Source organism: Rhinopithecus bieti, unplaced genomic scaffold (genome assembly GCF_001698545.2).
Source record: "Rhinopithecus bieti isolate Rb0 unplaced genomic scaffold, ASM169854v2 scaffold_10347, whole genome shotgun sequence".
Classification (NCBI taxonomy): Eukaryota; Metazoa; Chordata; class Mammalia; order Primates; family Cercopithecidae; genus Rhinopithecus; species Rhinopithecus bieti.
Genome location: NW_016806836.1, coordinates 2,718,303 through 2,733,598, shown reverse-complemented (window position 1 = coordinate 2,733,598; position 15,296 = coordinate 2,718,303). Strand labels below are relative to the sequence as shown.

General features: G+C 38.2%; 1 protein-coding gene across 1 annotated transcript; it reads left to right on the top strand.

Annotated features, from left to right (window-relative positions):
* Positions 1 to 13,491: 13,491 nt before the first annotated feature.
* LOC108533365 (semenogelin-1-like) lies at positions 13,492 to 14,987 on the top strand. Its single transcript, XM_017877981.1, is given in 2 exon segments — positions 13,492 to 13,567; positions 13,810 to 14,987. Coding segments are annotated over 2 exon segments (1,254 nt in total).
* Positions 14,988 to 15,296: the final 309 nt, after the last annotated feature.

Below are 15,296 nucleotides of genomic sequence, written 5' to 3'. Positions count from 1 at the left end.
AAAAAAGGAAAGAAAGGAAGGAAGGAAAGAAGGAAAGAAGGAAGGAAGGAAGGAAAGAAAGGAGGAAGGAAGGAAGGAAGGAAGGAAAGAAAGAAAAAGAAAGAAAGAAAGAAGGAAAAAAGGAGGGAGGGAGGGAAGGAAGGAAGGAAGGAAGGAAGGAAAGAAAAGAAAGAAAGGAGAGAGAGAAAAGAAAGAAAGGAGAGAGAGAAAAGAAAGAAAGAAATAGGAAAGAGGGAAGGAAGGAAGGAAGAAAAGGAAGGAAGGAAGGAAGGAAAGAAGAAAGGAAGGAAAAAGAAAGAAAGGAGGTCAGTAAGATCTTAAAGATGATGTCTAATGCGGCCCATTGCTACAGTAAATTTGGTAGGGCTAGAATAGGTCAGATGGACATGAATGCTTCAGAACGACACAGGCCTACTTGGAGCAGATACTGGCACTGTTGCCCACCCTCAAAATCATGGATTATATAGGCCCAGAGTTGGGTTAGCCTGGGCCCCACATACCAACAACCAAGGAGCCATAAGTTTATTAAGAGCCACGACATCTTCCAGGAGAAGTGAATCATTCCCTAAGCTAGCCAACAGTTTGAAAGTCAGAGGGTCAACTTCATCAAAAGAGCCAAAAGAGTAGGTGTAGCTATGTTTGTCCATCACCACAGCCAGGCATCCAGTTATGTGTGTATTAAGTCATAAAATCTACCAAGTATGTCATTGTTAAGGATTAGTATAGATCAGCCAAGAAATATGTATATGGGTGTGGTGTGGGCCCACAGGTACCCATCTCCACTTCTCACACACATGCAGCACACGCATACACAGCTGAATGGCCCCTGTGCTGCAATAGCTTAGTGAAGAAGAAATTGTAGAGAATTAGCAATTGCTTACCATAAATTTTCCTTTTAGTTCTACTTCTTTGGTTGTATGACTCTGGCAAAGCATTTGTTGTTGTTTTGTTTGTCTCATATGTACAATAAAAGTACTGTTTCCTGATGGAAAAAAGAGAAAGAAGAAAGAAAAAGAAAGACAGAATGAAAGAAAGAAAGAGAGAAAGAGAGAGAGAAAGAGAGGGAGGAAGGGAGGGAGGGAGGAAGGAAGGAGAAAGAAGAAAAGAAAGAGAAAGAAAGAAAGGAGAGAGAAGAAAGAAAGAGAGAAAGAAAGAGAAAGAGAGAGAAAGAAAGAAAGAAAGAAAGAAAGAAAGAAAAGAAAAGAAAAGAAAAGAAAGAAAGAAAGAAAGAGAAAGAGAGAGAGAAAGAAAGAGAAAGAAAGAGTCTCCATCAGGTCTTAATGTCTTCATGTCACCTGTAGGTGTGTGATTAGAGACTTTGTCATAGTGGCGTGAGAACTCTGTCTCTCTTCACTGCTACCTTTCCAAGAGAATAGAGACCTTGTGCTCAGTCACCTGCTTTATTTTCCCAGCCCAGCAGTTAGAAAGGAGAGGTTATGATGGGCTTAGGGGCCTTAGCATCAGGGAAGCTAGAATTACCTGCTACAGTCTGCTGAACAGATTCTCTCCTCTATGTATGGACAGAAATACATTAAACAGTTTCCCTGACATGTTGCTTATTGCATGGGGGAGGGAAACATAAACTGACATGTAAACAAGCAAAAGAGCCAGAGTCATAAATGCTGTGTGCTATGGTACGATTAGCATGAACTTTGGTTCCCACTACTTGCATAGTCTTGGGCCACAGGATATCTGATACTGACCTCCTGCCTCTTAATGAGGGGATATAATAACCATCTCATAAAGATGCTTAGATGTGTGCAGTGAGATGATCACAGCCAAAGTGCTCAGGGAAAAGTGCCAGAATGACAACAAATTTGGAAATAATAATAACAAAACAATCTTTTCTTATATGTTCTTTGAAATAGAGGTAAAATTCATATAAAGAAATGCACAGATCTTATATATCTGTTTGAATGAGATTGACAAACACATACATGTTGTTGCCCAACACCTAGATGACCATATAGAACATTCATCTTGCCTTATGCCCCTTTCAAATTCACTGGAAGCCCTTCAGGGGCAAATCTTATACTGACATAGAAACTAATAACTTGCTTGTTTTTAATCCTTACATAATGAAATCATATGATAACATTACCTTTTGTGTCTGACTGTTATTCAATGTTTGAGATTCACTGTTTTTGTATGTATCAGCAGTTCATTCTTTTTATTGTTGAATAATATTACATTGTTTGAGTCTCCATATTTGTTCTTCCATTTATCTGCTGATAGGTGAACATTTGGTGTTCCCAATTGAGCGATAGTGAATTAAGATATCACATAAATCCCTGTACAAGACACAATAACGTGTATTTTTAATTATCTGTGGTAAATACCTAGGAGTGAAATTTTCTCCCAGTGTGTGGTTTGGGTTTTTTTTTTTTTCTTTTCTTTTCTTAATGATGGTGTATTCAGAAGAGTAGAAGTTTTAAAGTGTGACAGAATCAAATATATCTATTTTCCCTTTTAAATTGGATACTACTGTGTCTAAGAACTTTTGCCCTTTCCAAGCCTGCAAAAATGTTCTGTTTGTGATATCTTTCCCTAGAAGCTGCATAGGTTTAGCATCTATGTTAAGGTTTATGGTTCCAATTGATTAATATTTGCATTCCATGCAAGGTACAGATCAAGGTTCCTTTCTTCCAAGATGATCTTGTTTTTACTAATTATTGATATTGCTGCTATGAACATTCATGTGCAAATTTTTGTGTGAATACATTTTCAGTTCTCTTTGGTATTATCATGGAAGCGGAATTTTGGGGTCACATGGCAACACTGTTGAAGAAACTGACACACTGTTTTCTACAATGACTCTACCATTTTATAGTCCCACCAGCAATGTCTGAATGTTGCTGTTTCTCCACATCCTCGTCAACACTTGCTATTGTGTGTTTTTTAAGATTATAGTTATTGCAAAAGATGTGAAGTGGTATCATGTTGTGGTTTTGATTTGTATTTTTCCTGAGGACTAATGAAATCGCACATCATTTCTTTTTTCTTTCTTTCTTTTTTTTTTTTTTGAGACAGAATCTTGCTCTGTCATTCCGGCTGGAGTGCAATGGCACGATCTCGGCTCACTGCAACCTCCGCCTCCTGGGTTCAAGCGATTCTCCTGCTTCAGCCTCCAGAGTAGCTGAGATTACTGGCACCTGCCATCATGCCCAGCTAATTCTTTTGTATTTTTGTGGAGACAGGGTTTCACTATGTTGGCCAGGGTGGTCTTGAACGCCTGACCTCAGGTGATCCACCTGCCTTGGCCTCCCAAAGTGCTTACACTTAGGTGATTACAGGCGTGAGTCGCTGCACCCAGCCATCATTTCATTTCTTATTGGCCATTTGTTTTCTTTTGGAAAAATGTCTCTTAATATCCACGCTTGATTTTATTCATAAATTTTATCTTTTTATTGTTGGCATCAGGAATTCTTTTTATGTTTTGAATGCTAGGCCCTTATCAGATATAGAATTTGCAAATGTGTTCTCCCATTCTGTGGGCTGTCCTTTCATTTTCGTGTTAGTGTCTTCTGACTCACAAGTTTTTAACTTTCATCTGTCATTGTATCTACTTTTTTTCTTACTTGTGTGTTTAGTGGCGTGTCTAAGAAACTTGTTGATTACCAGATCACAAAGATATATGCCTATGTTTTGCTTCAAAGTATTTTATAATTTTAGCTGATATATTTAGGTTTTCTTAAATTTTGAGTCCATTTTTTGTATGTGGTGTTATGTAAGGTTCCAACTGTATTCTTTAGCATGTGGATATCCAGTTTTCCTAGGATGTGTTGCTGATAAGGTGAGACTTTCCCCACTGAATGGTTTTACTACCCTTGGTGAAGATAAGTGAGCTTACAATGTAATGGTTTATTATCTATTCCTTAGATGTATGTGTCTATCCTTATGCTACTACCACACTGCCCTGATACTGTAGCTTTGTAGTAGGTGTTGAAATAGGGAGGTGTGAGTCCTCCAAATTTTCAGCCTTTTCCAAGATTGTGATGGCTATTCTGGGTGTCTTGTATTTACACATGAATTTTAGGATTAACATGTCAATTTCTGCAAAAAGTCATCTGGAATTTTATAAGAATTCTATTCAATTTATAGATCAAATATGGAAATAGCCAGCCTAGTAATATCAAGTCTTCGATTCACAAACATGGAATGGCTCTCTCTGTCTTTTTTTTTAAATGTTTCTGAACAATGATTTGTTGTTTTTCAGTGTACAGGTGTTGCCATTTTTTTGCTTAAGTGAACTACTATGTATTTCATTCTTCTGAGGCTATTGTAAATGGGTTTTTTCATAATGCACACGCAATTTCATATGTGTAATACATTGACATTATGTCTTCCACCTTCCTGAATTCATTTATTAACTCTAATAATATTTTGGGGTAGTATGTATTCTTAAGGCTTTTCTTTATATACCATCAGGTCAATGAGTATTTTATGTATGGCAAGTCTAATGGTGATGAACTTGAAGTATTTATATATCTGGGAGTATCTTAATTTTTCCCTGACTTTAAAGATAGATTTGCCACGATATAGAATTCTTGCTGGACAAATATTTCTTTCACCACTTTTGGCATGTTCTCTCACTATCTTCTGGCTTGAATGGTTTTCATGAGAAATAATCTGCTAAGCTTATTGATTAGTCATCTTTGTCATTGATATTTTGATTATAAATTGTCTAGGTGTGGATCTCTTAGATTTTTTCTTACTTGGCATTCACTGAGTTTCTTAGATGTGGAGATTAATAGTGTTAAGCAAAATCAAAATGTTTTTAGCCATTACATCGTCAAATGTCCTGTGCCATTCTCTCTTTCTTCTGAAATCCCCATTATGCATACGTTTTTACACTAGATTATGCGCCATAAGTCTTTGAAACTCTGTTCATTTTTTTTCTTTTTTTCTTTCTTTTTTTTTTTTTACTGTTCCTCAGAGTGTATAATCTCGACTGATCTATACTTATGTCGGGTTTTTCTTCTGTCCATTCCTACCTGCTGGTGAGCCCATCTGGTGAATTTCTATTTTAGCGATTGTACTTTACAACTTCATCACTTATCTTGAATTATTTCAATATTGTGAGATATGATTTTCATACTTTTCTTTAGTCTTTGTGTCCATGATTTCCTTTAGTTCGTTGAGGTATACTAGCTGGATGTCTTTGTCACTAGGCCATTGTCTGGGGCTCCTTAGAGGAACATTTTTTTTTTTTTTTTTTAACAGGATCTTGGCATTGTCGCCAGGGCTGAGTGCAGTGGCCACGATCTTGGCTCACTGCAAGCTCTGCCTCCCGGGTTCAAGCCATTCTCTTGGCCTCAGCCTCCCGACTAGCTGAGGCTACAGGCACCTGTCACCACGCCCAGATACTTGTTTGTGTTTTTAGTACGGAGACAGGGATTCACCATGTTAGCCAGGATGGTCCTCGATCTCCTGACCTCGGTGATCCGCCTGCCTTGGGCCTCCCAAAGTGCTGGGATTACAGGCGTGAGCCACTGTGCCCAGCCTTAAAGGAATATTTCTATTTTATTGTTTCCCTCTTTCTGTGTATGGGGCAATATTCCTGTTCTTTGCATGTCTCATAAATTTTTTTGAATAAAACTGGGACTTTTTACCTTAATAATAATTTGGCAGCTTTGGAAACAGATTATCTCTTCACCATTTGTTTGTGAGGTTTTCATTGCTGGATTACTCACTTGGGTAACCTCTTGGAACTAATTTTGTGAAGTTTACAGTTACATTCATGTGCAGCCACTAAATCTTTGTTTTTTAGCTTACTAGTCGGTAATGAGTGGGACAGCCATGATCTTAAATTATGTAATCACCTGGACTTTTTCCAAGGGGTTGTGTGTGTATTATGATGAGTCATATACTTCATTGTTGCAGCAAGTAGTTTACAACTCTACTTGGACTTCACTATCCTACTCACACAGAGCATGGAATTCAGCCAGAGGTAAACTATTAGGGCTCTCTTAGGCCTTTCCTGAGGCATGTTCACAGCACTGGGGAAACATACAAATGCTACACATGATATAGCCTTTTAAATTCCAAAAGTAACACAAAGAGTTTCAAGACACACTGGACCACCTCTTTCCTACGTTTTCATTTTTTGTTTTTTGGGTCATGCTCTTTTTAGCTCTAGTTAGTCTTGCGTCTGAAGTAGCTATGAGGTCAAAAAACTTCCCCCCCCCCCAAAAGGAAAAAAAAAAAAAAAAAAAAATTGGAAATCATGTTCTTTACAAGCAACATGGATAGAACTGGAGTCTTATTTTCAGTGAAAGAACTCAGAAACAGAAAGTCAAAAACTGCATGTTCTCACTTATATAAGTGGTAACTAAATAATGTCTACACATGGACATAGAGTGTGCTATAATAGATTACTGATGACTTCGAAGTGTGAGAGGGTGGATGACAAGGACGGATGAAGAATTATTAATAATACAATGTACATTATTCAAGTGATGGTTTCACTAAAACACCAGACTTCACCACTATATAATATTATCCATTAACAAACTGCACTTGTACCAATTACTTTATACACATAAAATAATTGCCTCTGGGACAGCATTGGCCACACAGGACCACACTCTGAGTTAGATGAGATAAATGTATGTTTTTAAAGAAAAAAAGCTTTTTAAAAGAGTTGGCACATGGGTAAATTTGTAGATAATTTCCTAGGGATGAAAGATTTTGGAAGGCAGAAAGAGAAATCCTTCTCTCTTCAGTGAATGCTTAAGCTGTTGGTTTTCACAATATGCAGTGCAAGGACTTACTGACTTTCCAGGATACCACCACAGCTGGGCAAAAATATGGGAAAAGAACAAGTTACACTGTCACAAAACTGTCTCTTTTTGCTGAGCTTCACTTGGTTTTCTTAATAAAACCACTCCTGAATTGTTGTAGCCTTGGGTTGGAATTCCTTTTAAATTTGTATAAATTAAGGGGTACAAGTGCAGGTTTGTGGCACTGATACATTGCACAGTGTGAAGTATGGGCTTTTAGTGTAACCACCATCCAAATAATGTACAATGAACTCAGTAAGTAATTTCTCATTCCTCTGCTTCCCCATCCTTCATGATTCTGAGTCTCCGTGTCTATTATTCACACTTTGTGTCCATATTACTTAGCTCTCACTTATAAGTGAGGAATATATGGTACTTGACTTTTCTGTTTCTGGCATGGTTTACCTTTAAGGATAATGGCCCTCCAGTTCCATCCATGTTGCTGTAAAAGACCATGACTCATTCTTACTTAGGGCTAAATAGTATTCCATATATAATTCTATATATATATATTCATCTACATATTCCATATCTATATAGTCCATACATATTCCATATATCTATATTCTATATTTATATTCCATATATATTCCATATCTATATTCCATATCTGTATTCCATATTCTAATATTCCATATATTATTTTCCATTATATATTCCATATACATATTCCATATACATATTCCATTATGTATTCCATAAGGTATAATTCCATATTATACATTCCAATACTATTTTCCATATATATATTATATATATATATATATATATGACATTTTCATTATCCAGTCCTCTGCTGATGGACACTTAGGTTAATTACATCTCTTTGCTATTGTGAACAGTGCTGCAATAATCACATAAGTGCAGTTATCTATTTGATATAATAATTTATTTCACTTTGGGTAAATACCCAGTATTGAGACTGCTGAATCAAATGGTAGTGCTATTTTTAGTTCTTCGAGAAATCACCAAATTGTTTTCCATTGAGCGTATACTAATGTACATTCCCTCCAACAATGTATAAGCATTCTTTTTTCTCTGCATCCTCACAACATCTTGTTATTTTGTTACTTTTCAATAATAGCCATTCTGACTAGTGTTAGATGATATCTTCTTGTGGTTTTAATTTGCATTTTTCTGATGATTAGTGATGTTGAGCATTATTTCAGATGCTTGTTGGCCATCTGTATGTCTTCTTTTGAAAAATGTATATTCATGTCCTTTGCCCAGTTTTTAAGGAAATATTTGATTTTTGTTGTTGGTGAGTTTTTTGCATACACTATAAATTCTGATATCAGTCCTCTGTTGGGGTAGAGTTTGCAAATATTTTCTCCCGCCCTTCAGGTTGTCTGTTTACTTGTTGATTGTTTCTTTTGCTGTAAAGAAGATTTTTAGTTTAATTAAGTCCCATTTGTCTATTTTTGGTCTTGTTTCTTGTGCTTATGAGGGATGAACTCTTAGCCTAGACCAATGCCGAGATTTTACTTAAGTTTTCTTCTAGGATTTTTATAGTTTCGGGTCTTGCATTTAAGTCTGTAATCCATCTTGAGTTGACATTTGTATATGGATAGAGACGGGGTCCAGTTTCATTATTCCAATATGGGCAGCACATATCATAGAATATATATATATATCTCATCGTGTTGCCCATATATGTATATATGATGGACTACTACTCAGCCATAAAAAGGAATGAATTAACAGCATTTTCAATGATCTGGGTGAGATTAGAGATTATTATTCCAAGTGAAGTAACTCAGGAATGGAAAATTAAACATCGTATGTTCTCATTGATATGTGGGAGCTAACCTATGAGGACACAAAGGAATAAGAATGATAGAGTGGATTTTGGGGACTTGGGGGGAAGAGTGGGAGGGGGGTGAGGGAAAAAAGACAACAAATATGGTGCAGTGTATACTGCTCGAGTGATGGGTGCACCAGGTTCTCACAAATCTCCACTAAAGAACTTAACTCATACAACCAAATAACACCTGTACCCCAACAACTTATAGAAAAATAAAATTAAAAAAATAAAGGAACAGGGAAACTACCTTCATTAGCAGACAATACATATGCAAAAATTTCCAAAGCACCAACTAAGAAACCATGGGACCTAACAAACGAAATCACCAATGTTGCTGAATCCATGATTAAAAGATAACAATCGGTTGTATTTCTATACATTGATAATGCAAAATTCAAAATTAAAATTCAGTAAACGATTCTATTTAGAATGCCATAAAAAACAAAATGCTTAGAAATATAAATTATCCATGACATGTAAGTCTTATACACTAAAGGCTACAAAACATTTCCCCAAGAAAGTAAAGACCTAAATAAATGGATGTAGATCCTGTATTTGTGAAATAGAGGCCTTAATATTGTTAAGATGGCATGCTACCCAAAGTGATCATGAAATCACTGCAATTCTCTTTTTTTTTTTTTTTTTTTTTTTGAGACAGTCTTGCTCTGTCGCCCAGGCTGAAGTGCATTGGCACGATCTCAGCTCACTGCAACCTCCGCCTCCCAGGTTCAAGCGATTCTCCTGTCTCAGCCTCCCGAGTAGCTGGGATTACAGGCGCACGCTGCCATGTCCAGCTAATTTTTTGTATTTTACTAGAGAAGGGGTTTCACCGTGTTGCCCAAGCTGGTCTCGAACTCCTGAGCTCAGGCAATCCACCTGCCTCGGCCTCCCAAAGTGCTAGGATTACAGCCACCGCGCCAGGCCCAAATCAATACAATTCTCATAAAAAAATTTTATGGCTTTCTTGTAGAAATGGAAAAGCGGGTTCTAACATTCATTTGGAATTTCAAGGGATCCCAAATAGCCATACAATCTTGACTAAGAAGAACACAGTTGGAAGACTCACACTTCACAAATACTATCTTATAACCCATTATTTAAACTGATAACAACTTAATACTGCTTCCATAAACAAACAAACTAGAAAGAAAACTAGTAAAGACTCTCTACTTTAACTTCATTCCTGCCACTTTTTAACTTATAATTGCTGTGGTTTCTCTCACCCCGTGCACAGAAATGCTCTGTGCCCTATACCTGCAACCGGGAGATGAAGGAGGGGTGGCATCATGATACAAGTGTTTTTCCTACCCCTTCAGTGCCTCTTTCAGTGACATAAAGTTAAAATCAGTCACTGTGAGTGCTCACCTGATTTTTTGGTTCTTATAAAGGTGCTCTTTCTCTGCAGATACTTGTTAAATTGGCGACCTTGTTGGGGGCGGAGGGATCATTGGAGCCTTGTATTCCACCATCTTGTTCTGCCACCCTCCTCCCTTAATTTTTGTTCTCTCCGAAAGATTTTATTTCTCCTTCATCTCTAAAGGATATCTTTGCTGAGTGTGATGTTCCTGGCTGACAATTTTTTTCTTTTGGTAATTTGAGTATATTATACCATTCTTTCCCGGCCTGTAAGGTTTCTGCTGAGAAATTCTGTTAGTCAAATGGGAATTACCTTATATGTGACTTGACATTTTTATCTTGCTGCTTTTAAAAATCTTTGTCTTTGACTTTTAGCAATGCAATTAAAATGTGCCTTGGAGAGAACCTGTTTAGGTTGAATTATTTAGGGTTCTTATAGCTTCCTGGACCTGGATTTCTATCTCTCTCCCAAGATGCAAGAACTTTTCTGCTATTATTTTATGCATCTGATGGAAAAGTTGCCTCTTCCAATTTTATGGAGTAGATTTCATAAGTGAAAGCTTATTTTTATGAATGGGTCTTTAGGTATTAGTTCATTTGGGTTTGTTGGGTTTTGTTGTAGGTGTATGTAGCAGTATTATTTCCACATAGTTTCTTCACCTATAATCCACACTTGTGCCAATTGAGAGCTTTTCAGCGCTGTAGTTGAGAGAGTGTGCTGCTACAGTGGCATGGCTTTACCAGTGCTGTGGTTCCAGTGCTAATTCTCAGGTCAGGGGTGTGTGCATCCACGTGGTAGGTGATTCAACTAAGGTATGACTCAACGGCATTGGGGCCAGAGTGCTGTTATCCTGGCTGGAAGTATGGGCTCATGTTTATTCAGTCAGTGTGCGTGACTACAGGTGAGGGGTGGCCTGTGAAGCTGTTTCTTGGTCTCAGGACATGGAAGTACAGAAGCTCAACTGGTCTGAAGACATGTCTACCAGGGTCAGTCTACTGGGCTTTTTCTCAGGCCCAAGATGTGGGTGTAAGGCTGATTGGATGGCCTATGAGAGGAAGGGGATAAGAGGGGAAAGAGGGCTATTTCTCAGGCACTTGACACAGCTGAATGGCCGCGTGGCTAGGCTTTGAGCATTTCTGTAAGGGGTGGCCCAAGAAGATGTTTTGTAGGCTTAGGGTGCAGGCACGGAGCTTCTTGGTTGTCCTTCAGGTGTGACCACCAGAGCAGTCTGTGAGACTGTTTCTCAGACCTGGGACATGACCACCTAGCTGCTCAGCTGGCTTGGGTATGCCCACTAGGGGTGGCCCATGGGCTGTTTCTCAGGTTTGGGAAATGGGCTTTTGGCAGCTGGGCCAGCGTGGTGTCACATCCAGCACGGGAGCTTGTGAGTCTGTTTCTCAAGCCCTTATTGGGAGCACAGGGCCAATGGGCAGGCCACAGTTGTGTCTGTGGAGGGAGAGGGTGTTACAGGGCTATTTCTCAGGTACTCAGTGTGGACATATAGCTACTCTGCTGCCGCAGGGGCATATAAGCTGTGTCAAGGTCAGTGGCCTCTCTCCTACTTGGTGAACTTTAAAATATTCTACTATTTTTTCCTTGTTTTTTTTATCATTTGATATTTTCCCAATCATGATACCACATCTAAGATGTATGCAGCACTATACCATGTTTCTGCTTTCCAAATTACTGATTTCTGCTTTCATCTTTATCAATAGATTTATTTTTGATTTTGAAATGCTTTTTTTTTTCAAATTTCATTAAACCCAATCATGATATGAGTATCATAATCACATGTTATGCCCGGTTTGCATTTTCCTGCTTTGTTTTTGAAAATCTTGTGCACATTTGTTTTATCTGTATCTTTTGGACACTAGATTAGTTGAAAGTTTTGTTTTTGATCTATAAGTAAGATTAATATTTCAAAGTCTACTTTGTTCTGGTAATCTTGCAACAGAACAGTTCCTGGTATTTCCTTAAGGGAAGTGTAAGGAAGATTATAGTGATTAGCAGATACAGCAACAAATTTGTGTCCAGGAAAACTTTACTCTTCTCTTTTGGGGTCCCTGCCATAAGGAAATACTTACTGTCCTTAGGGCAAACAGATAAAACTGGTAAGATCTCAGAGTGGCTCATAGAGAAACCATGTAGCTCACATGCTTTATGTTTGATGGCATAGCATTTTTCTCTGTGGTTGGCCTTTCCCTTCTCCCCTTCCATATAGCATTGCTTACAGGAAGGTTAGGATTTTAAGAGAGAATAATTGAAAAAAAGTTTTCAAGCCATCCTTTCTCCAGAACTACCCTCCACAGTGTTCTGAATGCATACAGGGTCACTGTTCAAATGTTACTGCTTCTCCTGTGGTCTGCTCATAACAAGGACTTTTTCAGTCAAAGTAAAAAAAACCTTCCTTGGATTTTTCAGGAAGTTTTCACAATTGCAAAAAACAAAACAAAACAACACACCACAACAAAACAAAAGCAAAAAATCCTATGCTTCCACCCAAGGTAAAAATTTTAGCTTTAGCTCCACTCTCAATACATTATTTAATCCATTGAAGGTGGCAAATATTTCTCACAGCCTGTTGGAGGGTGCAGCAGTTTATTACAAAAGTATGAAATGCTTTAATTTAAAAAATATATTTTGCCGTTTAGGTAGATATCATCAAATAATCCAATTTGGAAACCAACATTCTTACTTCTTTTCCAACAGTTGTTCCTATCATCATAAAAACATGTTAAATTTTTCTTATCCTTTCAAAAAATCTCTGGAGCTTACCTCACCCTCCAGATCCAGCCTCAGCTCTCATTCCACCATGAAATCAGACTTCTTGAGATGGTTTCAGCTGGACTCCATCCTTCAACTGACAACCTAACACAAGTGTATTCATCTCTCGTTAACATTACTAGCAGTGAGTGACATTAGAAAGTTTTTGACACATGTCAGTCTTGATTGTGATGAACTTCACAGATACATTTGACATTGGTGTGCCTCATTTATTTGTTGAAACTTTTTTTCTTTGCCTTCCATAAAGTTTCTTTCTCTTCTGTGTCATTCTACTTCTATGACTGCTCCTTTTCAAGTAAAACAGAATGCATCTCAGGATTATTTTAAAACAAGGTGAAGTACAGAGTTATACCTAAAATTGAGTATTTAAGTGATGGCATCAGAAAGGAAACCCATTTAGAATATGAAGGCATAGTCAGCCACCAGTTACTTTTGTAACCTGAAGCTAGTCTCCTTCCTACTCCGGACTGAATGTCTTCTGTGTAATGCAAGCGATCTGGCTTGATGATATACAAGGACCGATAAAATTTTGCTGGGGATTCTGGAAGTAAAAAAAATTGCCTTTGACATTATGTCCCCATGCTAAGTCCCTGGGGACTTTGACATTATCCCCCACTGAGCAGTGGCAAGGAAGTTGGCATTTACTAATAAGCTATGAAAGGGCAGTGCCTTTTGACATTTCAGCTCCACCCATGGCACACCCACTCAAGGAACATATAAATGAAGAGATCCACTCAGTTCTCAGACAAGATTTTTCAAGCAAGATGAAGTCCATCATCCTCTTTGTCCTTTCCCTCCTCCTTATCTTGGAGAAGCAAGCAGCTGTGATGGGACAAAAAGGTGAGTGGAGAGGGTAAGCCTTGGGAAAGCTACTCAGAAAGAATGGCCTCTAAGGGTATTCAGGGTGCAAACAGTAACCTGTTCAGGCACAGATTCTTCTCCTTGATGAGAATTGATTTTTCTCCACCCTACGCTGTAGGCTTTTGGAAATATCAGTAATTTGTTAGGAAAAGGTGGGAGGTAAGAGTTGCAAGAGAGCTTTGGAGGTAATGAATGTATATATTTCTATTATTAATTACCAGGTGGATCAAAAGGCCAATTACCAAGTGGATCTTCCCGATTTCCACATAGACAAAGGAGCCAGCACTATTCTGGACAAAAAGACAAACAACATACTGAATCCAAAGGCAGTTTTTCTATTCAACACACATATCATGTAGACGCCAATGATCATGACCGGACCCGAAAAAGTCAGCAGTATGATTTGAATGCCCAACATAAAACAACAAAATCAGAACAGCATCTCGGTAGAAGTCAAAGACTGCTCAATTATAAACAAAAAGGCAGAGACCATGTTAAACCAAAACGTCATTTTCGTCTGATAGTTATACGTCGTAAAGGAGGCCAAGTTCATCATGGGACACAAAATCCTTCCCAAGATCACGGGAATAGCCCATCTGGAAAGGGAATATCCAGCCAATATTCAAACACAGAAGAAAGGCTATGGGTTCGTGGACTAAGTAAAGAACAAGCTTCAGCCTCTGGTGCACAAAAAGGTAGAACACAAGGTGGATCCCAAAGCAGTTATGTTCTCCAAACTGAAGAGCTAGTAGCTAACAAACAACAACGTGAGACTCAAAATTCTCATCGAAATAAAGGGCATTACCAAAATGTGGTTGAAGTGAGAGAGGAACATTCAAGTAAACTACAAACTTCACTCCGTCCTGCACGTCAACACAGACTCCAACATGGATCCAAAGACATTTTTACTACCCAAGATGAGCTCCTAGTATATAACAAGAATCAACACCAGACAAAAAATCTCAATCAAGATCAAGAGCATGGCCGGAAGGCACATAAAGTATCATACCAATAAGATCAAGAGCACGGCCATAAGAAAAATAAAATATCATACCAATCTTCAAGTACAGAAGAAAGACAACTCAACTATGGAGGAAAGAGCATTAAGAAAGACGTATCCCAAAGCAGTCTTTCTTTCCAAACTGAAAAGCTAGTAGAAGGCAAGTCTCAAATCCAGACACCAAATCCTAATCAAGATCAGTGGTCTGGCCAAAATGCAAAAGGAAATTCTGGTAAATCTGCAGATGGAGAACAAGACCTACTCAGTCATGAACAAGAAGGCAGATACCAACAGGAATCCAGTGGGGCACATAATACTGTAAATATAGAGCACGAAGTTGCCTATGATGATCTTTTGACACAACAGTATAATGAAGACAGAAATCCAATATCTACATAGCCCTATTGCTTAGAAACCACTTGAAAAGCTGGACCAATAGCAAGGTAAGTTTTCTTTTCTTACCAAGTAGGAGAGGTGCCTGTCCCAAAGTTGGGGACTCTTGAGGAACATGGTAGGACTGATAACCATTGTTCACATCAATAGAAGTGCTGTATTACAAGTGGTGGGAAGATGAACATCATTTCCTGGTTGAGTAGAGGACCTGGTAGTGGCAGGGAAGGATGCTTGGGCTATCACTGGGTCCTAGAATTCCTATTCTTAATTGAATATTCTTCAATAATATTTTTATACATGCCTACCTGCTAAAAG